Here is a 15,796-nt window from a genome sequence, read left to right as displayed (position 1 = left end):
ATCCGCTGAACCACTCGGCCTACCAGCGGCCATGGCGGGAACACGTAGAGCAACTGCTGAGTCGGCCACGGAAGGACCAACGCGTCGATGCCCTCGGCTCGAGAATCTCTTCGACGACTGAAAAACCGAGGGACCTGCGCATTGGCGGACGACGCCATGAGATCCAACACCGGCCGACCCCACTGCACCACTATCCGCTCGAACACGGAGGGGTGGAGAGCCCACTCTCCGGGATCCAACGTGTGCCTGCTTAGATAATCCGCGCTCACGTTGTCCACCCCTGCCACGTGTCCCGCCGAGAGACTCTGCAGATGTGCCTCTGCCCACACCAGCAACTCTGCCGCCTCTAGTGCTAACCCGGGACTCTTCGTTCCTCCTTGTCGATTCACATACGCCACGGCTGTGGCATTGTCGGACAGAACCCTGACAGCCTTGCCGACTAACAGACAGTGAAAGGACCGAAGAGCCAACCGAATTGCACGTGTCTCCAGACGATTGATGGACCAACACGCCTCCTCCACTGTCCAACGTCCCTGGGCCACCTGTCCCAGACAATGCGCTCCCCAGCCTGACAGACTCGCATCCGTGGTCATCACCACCCACTGAGGAGTGGCCAACGGCATGCCCTTCACTAGGTTCGGAGAATGGAGCCACCAGCTGAGACTGCGACGCACAACCTCCGACAGAGCGAGCCTCTCCTCCAGATCCTGAAGCTGAGGGGACCAACGAGACAACAAAGCACCCTGCAGCTGCCTCATATGCGCTCTGGCCCAAGGAACTACCTCTATCGATGCGGCCATCAGACCCAACACTTGAAGATACTCCCGCGCCGACGGCGCCCTCTGGACTCGGAAAAGACGGATCTGAGCCTGCAGCTTGGACATGCGAGAGGGAGTCAAGAACACCCGGCCTCTCTTCGTGTCGAACCGGACTCCCAGATACTCGAGAGACTGCGACGGCACTAGGTGACTCTTGGCCAGATTGACAACCCAGCCCAGAGATTGCAAAAAGGACACCACCCGACCGGTGGCCTCCTCGCTCTCCGCCTTTGATTTGGCCCGAATCAACCAGTCGTCTAGGTACGGGTGCACCAAAACGCCCTGCAAGCGAAGAGCTGCTGCCACCACGACCATCACCTTGGAGAAGGTGCGAGGAGCGGTGGCCAGTCCAAAGGGAAGCGCGCAAAACTGAAAATGTCTCCCTAGCACCACAAAGCGAAGAAAACGCTGATGCGCCTCCAGGATGGGAATGTGCAAGTAAGCTTCCGTCAGATCTAGAGAAGTCAGAAATTCCCCTTCCTGAACCGCTACAATGACTGAGCGTAACGTCTCCATTCGAAAGGAAGGAACCTTTAGGGCTGCATTGACCTTCTTGAGATCCAAAATGGGACGAAAAGCGTCCTCTTTTTTGGGTACCACGAAGTATATGGAATAACATCCCTTTCCTCTCTCTGCTGGAGGAACAGGGACTACAGCCCCTAAAGCTATCAGCCGTGACAGAGTATCGCGGACCGCTCTCGCCTTGCGCCTTGAATGACAGGGGGACACTAGGAAGAAGTCGGACAGAGGCCTGTCGAATTCCAGCGCGTACCCGTCTCGGATTATCTGCAGAACCCACTGGTCTGACGTGATCTGGACCCACCTCTGGTAAAACAAGCGTAAGCGAGCCCCCACGCGAACCAGAGACTGGGCCCCCAAACCATCATTGAGAAGGACGGGACGCACCGGACGCTCCCAAAGAGGAACCTCGCCCTCCACGACGGCCACCGCGAAAGGACTGAGTTCTCTGAAAGAAACGACCCCTAGTCCCACCAGAATACCTACCCGGCCGATACCGCTTTGCTTCCTGAAAACGACCGCGACCCGCGGAACCTCTAGAAGTCTTAGGGCGAAGTTCCGGAAGCCGAGGAACCTTGGCATCAGTAAGACCTCTTACCAACTTATCCAACTCTTCACCAAACAACAAAGAGCCTTTAAACGGGAGCGAACACAGCTTGGCCTTGGACGCAGCATCCGCCATCCAGCCTCGCAACCACAGGGCCCGACGAGCTGCCACCGCTAGAGACATGTTCTTCGCCGAGGCCCGCAACAAATCATACAGTGCATCCGCCAAAAAGGAGGAACCCAACTCCAACTTAGCCAGATCTTGAGTCAAAGAGCCTCTGTCCCCTGGCGGGCTATCTAAGAGCCGTTCCGCCCAGCGGAAACAAGCCCGCGCCACCAGCCCGCCACAGACCGACGCCTGTAACGCCAGGGCCGACAAATCAAAACTGCGCTTCAGGAAAGTTTCCAATTTCCTGTCCTGAGGGTCTCGCAACGCAGCCCCTCCGTCCACCGGAATCGCCGTGGCCTTAGTCACTGCCGTAACCACGGCATCCACGGTCGGAGGCTTGAGAGAATCTCTATCTTCCTGCGGCAGGGGATAAAGCTTAGCCATGGCCCGAGCCACCTTACACGGCGCCTCCGGCGCCTGCCACTCCTGAGTAATCATTTCCCTCAGATCCGCATTCATAGGGAAAGAACAAGACACCCGTCTGATCCCCTTAACCAACGGATCCTGCTTTCCGGCCTCTAACGGAACTGCCGCCGGATCAAATTTGAGGGTCGCAGCCACCTGATCAATAAGATCCGACAATTCATCTCGCTGAAAAATGCGCACCACCGAGGGATCCTCCCCAGGCAGCGCAAGCTCCTTATCATATCCAGCCAACGACCCCTCCTCCTCTTCTAGGAGGCTAAAGTCACCCTCCGAATCCGGAGGGGAAAAACCTTCAAAATCCTCAGACCACTCTACACGTGGTCTCTTCGCGCCAGCCCCCCCCGTTCCAAGGCTAAGGGGCTCCGCTCGGGACGGCCCTGCCTGCCAAGCCTGATATAAACTCCAAATGAAATCCGGGGGAAACCCGCTCCTACCTGAGGCATCACCCCCCGAAGGCGCTGGAAATTGGCTGCCCGGCAGTCCCCCGACTCTCCCAGGCCCGTGTAGCGCCGAATCCAAAATGGCGGCGGTTCCCGCCAAAATCGGAACCGCCGCAGGGCCGCTGTTCAAAGGCGCCGCAACCTCCGAGACGCTAGCCGCGGGAAACCTCCGCCGCCAACACCGGCGGAACGGAGGATTGAGGCTTCGGTTCCCCACAAAACCGGCAAACACTCCCCACCGCGTCGACGCCCCGACGCGCACATGACCGGCACCTCAGCGGTTTCCCCGACATTAAAGCAAGCCCAGCTGACCGCCAAACAAGTGCCCCGATTGAAAAACTCAAGAAACTCACCCGAGCAGGAAAGTCAGCGCCTTACTCACTGCTGAACAGCTCCGAGACTCCGGAGTGCAGCTCCAATAGCTCTCACCCGTTTGGGTCTGACTTTTTTTTTTTTTTTAAACTTTACTGCAGCCTTTCATTTGAGCCTTGCTGCTGCTAACACAATTCGGCACTCAAGGCTGCAGTATACAAACTGCAGCCGAGGCACAAAGCTGCCCAAACGGAGAGCCAGACCGGGGGAGGGACCCGGCCACCCGGGTGTGACACCCCAAAGGGGACAATGACGGGCCCCAGCGGACCCGCAACCCCTAGCACACCAAAGTCTTCCAGGCACAGGGGATCCACCAGAAATAGCACAGAAACAAAGGAAAACTCTGAAAATTAACTCAAAAACCTATCCAGATCGGGCAAGCTGCACAGGTTGCCTGTCTACCCTCTGCTGAGACTGAGAAAATACTGGCTATAGATGGCTAGGCACAGGTTATAAGTACATAGTTTCAAGTTTGTGTTCTCAGTCTCCCTCTGCTGGTAGGCGAGCATAACCCAAGCGTCTTGACCGGTCTGGAGGGTTGATGAGGAATATTATGTTTTGATGAGTTGCTTGTAACTGGAGAAGGCTTCCACTATTGGTGTATTTTATAAAATGCATGCATGTGCATTACATAAAAGCAGGTGCTCTGTTTTCTCTACCTTTGTGAATGTATATTCCGGAAGAATTTTATAAGTATTTACTTCTGAATATAACATCCTACATGCTCAATCTCTTATGTGTGAAGTAGCTCAACTGTAAATAATGTACCTGTATTCTCTGGCATCGAGGCTTGATCTGTGTTCCGCTCTTTCTTGAAGACAACATTACCAAACTGTAGCACTGATGATACCACTTTGAGCATTGCTATATTAAAAAGAAATGTATAATAATTTCAAATATACATTCAGTCTCCAAATCCCCTCTCTAATTTGTTTTGAAAGCCTTGGCTATCAGAAATACATATTAGGTCAATATGAGTATTTTTGTAATACATAAAGAGTTACATAAAACTTTGCATGGTATTTTGTAGATAAGTAAAGAACTGCAAAATGAAATTCAAACCAACAAGTTGACAAACAGCTACCTTGTCTTCCTATATTTCTGCTGTGTCAAGGAGACTTTTGCTTTTATGAAGCTAAAGCGGCAATACAACCGACTAAAGTGAGGCACCATCAAACCTTACAAGCTGTTGACTAATAAGAATAATTCTCATAATACAAGCAAGAAAGTTTTAATTACAACAAACTCCTTAAAGCAAAGCCACTAATGTCTACACAGGCAAAGTGAAGATGACCATTAAAATTAAGATAAGTACATTAATACATATGGGATGACAACAGAAAAAAAAAAAGCGTGCATCTAATCTGCCAAGTTCTTCCTGGCTACACAACTAAGGACATATGTCCGCTATAAGATCATTGTAAGATATCATTTAAGGCTGTACTTGCCATCCTCCTCTGTACTCTACTTTTCTGGGTAACAGAACTTGCATGATCCCATTTAGCTTACTCCTAAACCCTCTCCATTTCTGTATCTAAACACAGAGCTTTGCAATGAGCTAGCTTCCTGGGGTCTCTTTCTCAATAGTACATCTGAGATAAGTCCAAGAAAGCAATTTAGGTTCTTTCTCTCTTTTTTTTTGGCGGGGGGGGGGGGGGGGGGGGGGGGGGAGTGGGGGTTGAGTTACCTCTTGGTTTGGGTGTCTTCCAGTCTACCTGCATTGAACATTTTCAAAGAGTTAATCAGCATCAGGAGACTGTGCCCCCCATGCCACTTCCCATACCACTGAATTTTAATTTTTTAGTCTGTCATCTTAAACTGTTTTAAGATGGATGTGTTAATATGCTTTACATTTTTATTAATGTCTGCTGTAACCAGTGGTGTGCTGGAGCCGGCTCGCACCGGCTTTAAATTTTCTTCCGGCTTGCGAGCCGGTTGTTGAAAATAGCGAGTCGGCTCTGGCTCTCCTCCCTCCCTCCAGATCCGCCTCACCGCTCGCTTGTTTTTTGAATTCTTCGGGGCAGGCAGTCTTGCCTGCCCGCTTCCAGCGCTGACTGTCCTCCCTTGCCGATTTGCGCTTTAAAAATGGCCGCTGAGACTTCCAGAGGCGGCCTCGCGAGACTTTGGCTGAAGTCTCGGCGGCCATTTTGCAGCGCGAATCGGAAGGAAGGACAGTCGGCGCTGGAAGCGGGCAGGCAAGACTGCCTGCCCCGAAGAATTCAAAAAACAAGCTGGTGGTGAGGGACCGGATCGGGAGGTTGGGAGGGAGGAGAAGAATTCGCGAAACAACTCGGGAGGGGGTGGCAGGGGGGAAAAGGGAGTCGCTGCTAGGCATGGGTGGATGGAGGGGGTCGCTGGGTATGGGTGCATGCAGGGCAGGGGAGAGGCGGGTCACTGCTGGACATGGGTGCATGCAGGGCAGGGGAGAGGAGGGTACACTGCTGGACATGGGTGCATGCAGGGCAGGGGAGAGGAGGGGAGAGAGAAGAAATGCTGGACATGGATGGAGGAGAGAGAAGAGTGAGGAAGGAGATGAGATGAGGGAAAAGGAAGAGAGGAGAAAAACTGCACATGGATGAAGAAAATAGGCAGAAGCTGAGGACCAGAAATGAAGACGAAAGGAGGAAAGAAATAAATGGAAAGGAAGCCCTGGAAACGGAGTTAAGAGGACAGATAGCAGCAGAATCGGATACTGGGCCAGCATGATCAGAAAAAGTCACCAGACAACAAAGGTAGAAAAAAAATCATTTTATTTTCATTATAGTGTTTGGAATATGTTCACTTTGAGAATCAGGTGCTCAACATTAAAAGTTTATATTTATTTATTTATGGCATTTTATCCCACATTAAACATGAATTAGATTGGAACCTGGGATCATTTAATTTTTTATCCTGGAGAGAGTAATGCATTGCCCCCCCCCCAGCTATAGCCAGCTCTGCAATTTTGGGGGGGCGCAGAGGTGGACCGGGGAGCCTGTTAAAAATTTACCAGCACACCACTGGTTGTAACCCACTTAGATTTTATAGATCATGTGGGATAGAAATTTGTTTAATAACAGCAGCTGTTTGAAATTTAAGATGCCACATTAAAGTTTGTGGCATGCCCTCTTTGTACACTACTTTGGAAGTTATTTTAAACACTGAGTATACATATGTGGAATGTATTCTGAGTGATCGGATATTCAGTCACTGAACAGTAGATATAGGAACTTTGTTTCTTCTGTTATATAGAAGGGCATAATCGAACGGGGCACCCAAGTTTTCCTAAAGATGTCCTCATGAAGGGGCAGGGAAACCCGTATTATTGAAACAATATGGGCGACCATCTTTCATTTCGATAATACAGTCGGGGACGCCCAAATCTCAACATTTAGGTTGATCTTAGAGATGGTCGTCTCCGGTTTTCGGCGATAATGGAAACCGAGGACACCCATTTCAGAAACGACCAAATCCAAGCCATTTGGTCATGGGAGGAGCCAGCATTCATAGTGCACTGGTCCCCCTGACATGCCAGGACACCAACCGGGCACTGCAGTGGACTTCACAAATTACTCCCAGGTGCATAGCTCCCTTACCTTGGGTGCTGAGCCCCCCAAAACCCACTACTGTACAACTGTACCATAGCCCTCAGGGGTGAAGGGGGCACCTACATGTGGGTACAGTGAGTTTGTGGTGGGTTTTGAAGGGCTCACATTTACCACCACAAGTGTAACAGGTAGGGGGGAATGGGCCTGAGTCCGTCTGCCTGAAGTGCACTGCACCCCCTAAAACTGCTCCAGGGACCTGCATACTGCTGTCATGGAGCTGGGTATGACATCTGAGGCTGGCAAAAAATATTTTTAAAGTTTTTTTTTTTTTTAGGGTGGGAGAGGGTTAGTGACCACTGGGGGAGTAAGGGGAGGTCATCCGGTCAGTTCAGGCACCTTTTTGAGGCTTGTCGCAAGAAAAAATGGGCCAAGTAAAGTCGGCCAAGTGCTAGTCAGTGACGCCCTTCTTTTTTCCATTATTGGCCGAGGACGCCCATGTGTTAAGCACGCACGCCCCAGTCCCGCCTTTGCTATGCTTCCGACACGCCCCCGTAAACTTTGGTCGTCCCCACAACGGAAAGCAGTTGATGCCCAAAATCGGCTTTCGATTATGCCGATTTGGGCGACCCTGGGAGAAGGACACCCATCTTGCGATTTGTGTCGAAAGATTAGTGATAGTACTGCCTATTATGTTTTGAAATTGGTTTGAACTTTCAGCTACTTTTCGTTCTCTGAATTTACTTTTCGGAATTTTATGAATTTATTAGATACAGGTATGTATTTTGGAAACTTGATTGCAAATATGTTAGGGCTTCTTTTACAAAGTCGTGCTAGCAATTCCTGTGCGGCAAATGAGAGGAAGTCCATTCAGTTCCTATGGGCTCCCTTTCATTTGCTGCATGGCTTTGTAAAAGAAGCCCTTAGAGAATGGCAAATATGCATCAGATTATAAAGTCAAAAAAATCTTAAGTCTTTATGTCAATTTCACTAGAAAAATTTAACTGTGCCTATACTGTCAGAGAAAGATGCCTCTAAAATAATAAATACTACTTCCAAATAAACATAATTTGGTCACATATTGTAATTGTGATTTGCTATATTACTGATACTTAGTTTATCAAGATCAATTTAACCCTAAACCAAAGTTGCCTACCTGATAACAATAGTATGCTTAACTACTCTAAGGGTGAGCTATGGGATCAACTTTCATGTGTTTTGTTTATTTTTTAAATACAAAATTATCCTGTGTCTTTATTCTATGCCTTTTTGACCATTGCCACTTATGCTCCATCACCTACTACAGGAGGGTGTTTCACATATCTAGCACTCTTAGAAGTGACATGGCTTCTGAATCCAGCTCTTGAAAATCTTACATAAGATGAGATCACATTACTCCCCTCTTGAAGCAACATTCAATCCTCTACTGAACAGAAATTATTACATTAACTGAGATTATTCCACATTGGTGTTCCCCCATATTTAGCTACTGTCATAATCTTGCATACACCACAAACAGCACTTTGCTCCTTACATGACAGCCAGCTGTATGTTCTACCTGTATGTCTAAATATTCAGGCAGTATATAATTGTTCAAAGTGGAACCTCAGAATAGCATCAAAATAAATTTTGGATATCCAGTAGATATTAACTTGATACTTAAATGAGCATTCTTAACAAAAGCCAAAAACGTTTTTACACTTTTTCACTTATCAGCTCACACCTCCATTTTTCCCATGAACCTCAGTGATGTTGATCGCCAACCAGTGAACCCCTGGTCCAGCAAGATTAAAGATTGCTTAAAAGATAAGTTTGTAAAAATCTAAAATTACATAGTAACATAGTAGATGATGCCAGAAAAAGACCTGCATGGTCCATCCAGTCTGCCCAAATTGAATGAAAATCATAGAAATTGATATTGATAGATGAACCAGTGAAGCGGTTGATGTTTATAGATCGCTAAAACTTTGAAATGGTTGGCGATCAACATCACTGAGGTTCATGGGAAAAACGGAGGTGTGAGCTGATAAGTGAAAAAGTGTAAAAAAAATTTTGTCTTTTGTTAGGAATGCTCATTTAAGTACCAAGTTAATATCTACTGGATATCCAAAATTTATTTTGATGCTACCTGTATGTCTGGCACATTTTGAATCAACATGGAATGCATTTTTCTATGCAGTTCCCCTGAAGTCTCTCACCTCCTTCTATGGCTTTGGTTGCAAACCTTGCACCATTCTGGTAGACCATCAGGATCTCAACTCTGTAAAGGCCTGAACTGAACACAGTACTCCTAGTGATGTCTCACTAACAACCTGCAACAGCATAACCACTCTCTAATAGCTCTGACCACTGCCTTGTTGCACTTTTAGCACCTTGAAGTCAGATATAATCAACTTTAGGGTTTGTTATTTTCCTGTTAAGATATCAGAATCTCACTATTACGTATTCCTTCAACCCAAAATACAGATTCTCTCTCCTAAAGCATTGAAACTTAGCTGATAGTGAACTACCTTTCAAGCTTTCTGGGATCATTTTCACATTCTCACAGACATTCACTAGAACTTGCAACCTCCAACAAAACAAACTTCCTCTCAATCTCTCCACAATAACTTCTCACAAAGATATTGAATAGAGCCAGCTCTAGGACCAATCATCTCGAGATAAGCTCATGTCAATTAAGACATTGGGACAAAAAAAGCCCACTTACACAGGATCTCCTCATGTGAAAAGCCCATGATATGCATTGCTTCCATGGTTTCCTGAAAATTATCCTTGTCCTGCTGTCCAGGAATAGGTATATAGCCATTGGATAAAAATCTGTAATTATTAAATCCTTCAAGAAGTAAATCCGCTAATGGTAAAGAAAAAGAAGAAAAAAAAGAATGAACAAGAATTTGAAAACCCAGAAAAATGCAAACATTAGTATAAACCTGAAGTTATGTTTCACAGCATGAAAAATATACAGACCACTCTTAGGAACACAAAAGTTGGTCAGTTAAGTTGATGAACTTTCAGAAGTAATGCTTCAAACAGCTTAAACAAGCAGATTGTCCTCAAATTGTTTAAAGTGTGTCTTAAAGTTGATCATCAATACTTATAAGTAACATTCTGAATAAAGTATTTAGTACAGTCTTAATTCTCAATTTCGTCCTCTTTTATTTCTAATTGCCTATTTTCTCCTGATCAGAATGATGCCATAATCACCTAAAATGGAATTTATTGAAAGCAGATTAGCTTTCACAATAAAAAAAATATTCTACTTGTTCCTTGTCAGTGCCAATATCAAAGTATCACCTATGAAACTAAATAAGACATTGAAACTTTTCTAATATGCCAGTTTCCAAATCAGTTACTAGATAGAAAATGCAGTTCTACATATAATATGCACCATTAAAGGTTTTTGTTTGTAGAAAGTAAATAGGAACAATGTTTCCAATATATTTATTTTAAAAGTCAACCAAACTCCCCCCTCCCCTTCATTTTGGATGAAACCGAACCTGTGACCAAATTTTGTCATTTAGTTTCAGCTGAAAAGGAAACTGTAAACAAAACCATGCTGCACCTCCTCTGAACAGGAGCAACGAGCCTCGGAGGCTTCCCCCTCACCAACCCCCCCCCCCCCCCCACTCCCAAGAAGAAAGGCAAGGGGAGGCTCCCCACTGCCTGTAAGGCCGGACCTCCTCCCATACCCGGGGATTCATTTTACCTTAAAAACATTCATGACAGCCATGTTGAGATTGGAGCCAGCACGGACAGGCCATCAGTTCTACCCAACTTGGCTCCAATCTCAACATGGCTGCTGAGACTTCTGGCAGCAGTCTCGCGAGACTGTCCCTTGAAGTACTGGCAGCCATGTTGACAAGTGTCGGCAAGGGCTCGGTGTGTGTGTTGCTCCTGCCCCCACTGCACCATCTAAGGTGTTTCGATAAAGGGTATAATACATACCTGTAGCAGTTGTTCTCCGAGGACAGCAGCTGATTGTTCTCACGACTGGGGTTGACGTCCGCGGCAGCCCCCACCAACCGGAAGAAGCTTCGCGGGACGGTCGGCACGCAGGCCACGCCCACCGCGCATGCGCGGGCCGCCTTTCCCGCCCGTGCGCGACCGCTCCCGCCAGTTGAATGACAAGCAATAACATATGAAACACACAACTCCAAAGGGGAGGAGGGAGGGTAGGTGAGAACAATCAGCCTGCTGTCCTCGGAGAACAACTGCTACAGGTATGTATCATACCCTTTCTCCGAGGACAAGCAGGCTGCTTGTTCTCACGACTGGGGTATCCCTAGCTCTCAGGCTCACTCAAAACAATAACCCAGGTCAATTGACCCTCGCAACGGCGAGGGTACAACAGAAATTGACCTACGAAGAACAACTACTGAGAGTGCAGCCTGACCAGAATAATTCGGGTCCTGGAGGGTGGAGTTGGATTTACACCCCAAACAGATTCTGCAACACCGACTGCCCGAACCGACTGTCGCGTCGGGTATCCTGCTGGAGGCAGTAATGAGATGTGAATGTGTGGACAGATGACCACGTCGCAGCCTTGCAGATCTCTTCAATAGTGGCTGACTTCAAGTGGGCCACCGACGCTGCCTGGCTCTGACACTATGAGCCGTGACATGACCCTCAAGAGCCAGCCCAGCCAGGGCGTAAGTGAAGGAAATGCAATCTGCTAGCCAATGGAGATGGTGCGTTTCCCGACAGCGACCCCTAGCCTGTTTGGTCGAAAGAAATAAACAATTGGGCGGACTGTCTGTTGGGCTGTGTCCGCTCCAAGTAGAAGGCCAATGCTCTCTTGCAGTCCAATGTGTGCAACTGACGTTCAGCAGGGCGGGTATGCGGCCTGGGGAAGAATGTTGGCAAGACAATTGACTGGTTAAGATGGAACTCCGACACCACCTTCGGCAGGAACTTTGGGTGAGTGCGGAGCACTACTCTGTTGTGATGAAATTTAGTATATGGAGCATGAGCTACTAGGGCTTGAAGCTCACTGACCCTACGAGCTGAAGTAACTGCCACCAAGAAAATGACCTTCCAGGTCAAGTACTTCAGATGGCAGGTATTCAGTGGCTCAAAAGGAGGTTTCATCAGCTGGGTGAGGACGACGTTGAGATCCATGACACAGTAGGAGGCTTGATAGGGGGCTTTGACAAAAGCAAGCCTCTCATGAATCGAACGACTAAAGGCTCTCCAGAGATGGCTTTACCTTCCACACGATAATGGTAAGCACTAATCGCACTAAGGTGATTCCTTACTGAGTTGGTCTTGAGGCCAGACTCTGTAAGTGCAGAAGGTATTCAAGCAGGTTCTGTGCAGGGCAAGAACGAGGTTCTAGGGCCTTGCTCTCACCACCAACGACAAACCTCCTCCACTTGAAAAAGTAACTCTTTTTAGTGGAATCCTTCCTAGAGGCAAGCAGACCCGGGAGACACCCTCAGACAGACCCAACGCAGCGAAGTCTACGCCCTCAACATCCAGGCCGTGAGAGCCAGGGATTGACTCCCGCGCCGGCGGGGACGGAGCTCCCTCCATCGACGTCGACGGGGACTCCACCTGCGTGGCGGTCGAGACCGGCACCGCAAGCGGCGGCGGTGTCGACAGCCCCGGCGCCGGGCTAGAGCTCGCCGGCGCCACCGTCATCGGCGCCGAGGGGCGCAAGCAACCCCCGGCGCCGGTCACAGCCTGGCGCATCAGCCCTTCCAGGATCCCCGAAGGATGGCTCTGAGGCACTCGTCCAGGCCCGCTGCGGGAAAAGGCTGGTGGGGCCGGTAAGGGTGTCGGTGCCAGAAGCTGCTGGGGGCCAGGAGACGGCACCGAGGTGCCGGAACCCGACGCGTCGGTACCTCCACCACCGCGAGATCTCTCTCTCTCTGCGATGACGCTTCGGCGTCGACTCCTCTTCAGGGTGCACCGAGGCTCCGGTGACGGCGCTTCTTATCTTTTTCCGGTGCACGTCACCGGCGCCGGAGGGCATGGAGGAGGAGGAGGTCGATCCCCTCGGTCTCGAGGTACCGGTCCGACAGTGGTTCGGTCCCGTGGCTCACGAGCTGAGGGAGTGACCGGGGCCGACTGCCCACGCGGCCTCTCAACCCCACTCTCACCGGCGGACCGGCGGCCGACGGGACCTGTTCTCCTGGGTCGCTGCCATCGGTGCCGATGTCTCGGGCATCGATACCGGTACCGAAGAACCGGCCTTCGATACCGATGCCGTCGAGGTCGACGTCGAGGGGGCCGGCGCAAGTTCCAAAAAGACGGTCCCGCAGAACTTGCCTCGCAACCTGAGTCCGTTTCCGGAGACCGAGACACAAAGCGCACGACTTGAGATTGTGCTCCGGCCCGAGGCACTGGAGGCACCAAGCGTGGGTGTCGGTCTGCGAGATCGGCCGGCCGCAGCGACACACTTTTTAAATCCACTCGGGACCTTCGAGGACATCGACGGAAAAATCGCGTCGGCGAAGTCAAAGTCGGCAATGGTGGCTAAAATCACACCACGAAAAAATCAACCGACCGAGCGGCCACTAGGCCGCAACGTGGCGTCCCCGCTAGTAAGCGAGGGAAAAGGGGAGCGCGTGCTCCACACGCGCGAAAATTTCTTTTTTTTTTTTTTTTTTTTTTTTTTTAAACAATACAAACAAGATGAGAGGAAACCGAACGGGAATCCAAGCGACGATCCGCGTAAACGCGGTCGAAAATCCGGCGTGAACAGAGAGAGAGGCAATTGCACAACTCTCTCAGTCGCGGAAAAAAGTAACTGGCGGGAGCGGTCGCGCCGGGCGGGAAGGCGGCCGCGCATGCGCGGTGGGCGTGGCCTGCGTGCCGACCGTCCCGCGAAGCTTCTTCCGGTTGGTGGGGGCTGCCGCGGACGTCAACCCCAGTCGTGAGAACAAGCAGCCTGCTTGTCCTCGGAGAACAGGAGATAGCATGTCGTCACAAAGCTGAATCTGGTCTCCACCCACGGTGGTTTTAATTCTCCCCAATGCAGCTACTGCCATTTTGGTACACACAAGACAATAAGGGCTGCTCTTACGAAGCTATGCTAGCGATTCCCACATGGCAAACGAGAAGAAACCCATAGGAACTGAATGGGCTTCCTCATTTACCATGGACTCACTAGCAAGGCTTTCTAAAAGCAGCCTTTTGAATTGATAGGGCAACAAGCTCCGCCTATTGGCTTCAGCACACAAAAGGGGCCAGATAGGCTCATGCCGTCTCCTGTTATTAAACCTCCTTGACACCACCAATGCTTTTAACGTAAATCCCAGTAGTGGGTCTGGAGGGGACCTCAGAAGGGAGCTGCTTCGGTTAGTGGTGGTGGGTTGCAGCAGCTGTAGCAGAGATTCTATTTCAGCCGATAATACCCTTGTATTTTTGACCAAAACCAAATAAAGAAGCTAATTAGATTTCAGGCCGGGTTCGGCACCAAAATTGGAACTCATTCACCCTATAATTTATTAGGATTTATTTACCCGCATTTATGAAGAGATTTATCCAAGGCATGTTGATAATTCCACTACTACATCTGTTCATAAAGATCATCTTCAAAGGACAAACTTGTCTCCTTACTTCTTCACACGTTACAGTGCCCTCTGAGTGATCATGCAGCTTTGGATTGCACTATTAATGTTTCCAGCCAACTTAAAAATTTGACTTATAGTACACAGAGGCAGATGTGATAAAGCTTCAATGCACATTTTTGGTGCACTAAAATACTTCTGCTAAAGGATAGATTTTGGTGCAAAAAAAGTGTGCTAAAAAGAGTATTTTAATTCAGCACAAATACCCATGCTAATGATGGAAATGATCTACATATGGAAATTACTTTCACAAAGGAAGAATTCCCTTTAATGCTGGTATCTTAACAAAACTACCTCCTAGAGTTGTAACTTATATTTGCTTCTATAGGAAGTAAAACAAAGTTTATAAACCCAGAGCCAATCACAGACCCCCAAATCCATTGTTCCACTTCTTCTCCCCACCCCCCCCCCCACCACCCCAACTCCACAGTAAGGCCCCATTCTAGTTATCTTTTCTGGCTCCTCCTATCAGCACTTTCATTCATCCCAAACCAACAGAAGTTGGAAAATTATACCTAAGGGGTCAATTTACTAACTCTAAAATGTTTACAAATGGATTAAAATTTTGCATGGGGAAAAAACCCAATGAAGACACACCACATTAACAAATGTATGAGATGAGATTAGGGGTTCTGAAGAAATAAACATCCCACAAAATATACTAGTTTCTATGGGAGAAACTATTCCAGCTTCTGGAGCACAGAAACACATACAGTAAAAAACATGAGACTTCCCCAAAACTATTTCCACCTCCATAAACACTGCCCCTTCACCTCTCTAAGTCAAGAGGCAGAAAGGCTGAGGAGTAGAGGCCGACTGAATTTCTGTTTCAAGTAGGTACCGAAACTGGCCCAAAATCCTTTTTCTGTACAGTTTCAGCTGAAAGACTACAGCCATGGTTTCAGTTTCAGCCAAAACTGACCACATGTTGGAACTGGTCTAGTAGGATAGAGAAAGATCACTAAAACTGTAGTGCATTTTTATCATTCATTATATTTGTTTTAACAAGCAACTTAGTGAGACCAAAACAGGCAGCTATGATTAATATACACACACAAGAAATTTCACACAGTCCTATAAGGATAGCTTGAAGGGCAGCTGTATGTCATTTTAATTTCAGCACCTTAATGCATCTTACACAGGTGCTTATGTGACTCATTTGAAAGATAATAGGCATCAGTAACTTACATTTAAGATGTTCCCCTGCCCCAGTTAGAAGCTGATAGAAGATATGGAACGTTCGTTCATCTTTGGCTTGACGAATTGCTCGAGATTTTTCCAGCAGATCTAAATAATTCAGTCAAGAATCTCAAATACGATTTAAGAGGAACAAAAGTGCAGAATACTGTACTACCAATAAAACTTAATTTTAACGTGTCCCAAGTAATGCCTAGCCACAGATGTTCAG

At 48.3% G+C, this 15,796-nt stretch overlaps 1 protein-coding gene across 2 annotated transcripts in view; it reads right to left on the bottom strand.

The window, feature by feature from the left end:
* Positions 1-15,796, bottom strand: part of MYH10 (myosin heavy chain 10) — a 221,677-nt gene that overhangs the window by 120,529 nt on the left and 85,352 nt on the right. For both annotated transcript variants that reach the window (XM_030208112.1, XM_030208113.1), the window contains 3 exons: positions 15,577-15,675; positions 9,522-9,665; positions 4,059-4,154 (listed from right to left, as the gene is read on the bottom strand). In XM_030208112.1, the coding sequence (XP_030063972.1) occupies positions 4,059-4,154; positions 9,522-9,665; positions 15,577-15,675 (339 nt within the window). The remainder of the gene's footprint in view (positions 1-4,058; positions 4,155-9,521; positions 9,666-15,576; positions 15,676-15,796) is intronic.

Source organism: Microcaecilia unicolor, chromosome 6, assembly GCF_901765095.1.
Source record: "Microcaecilia unicolor chromosome 6, aMicUni1.1, whole genome shotgun sequence".
Lineage (NCBI taxonomy): Eukaryota > Metazoa > Chordata > Amphibia > Gymnophiona > Siphonopidae > Microcaecilia > Microcaecilia unicolor.
This window is presented reverse-complemented; position numbering and strand designations above follow the sequence as displayed.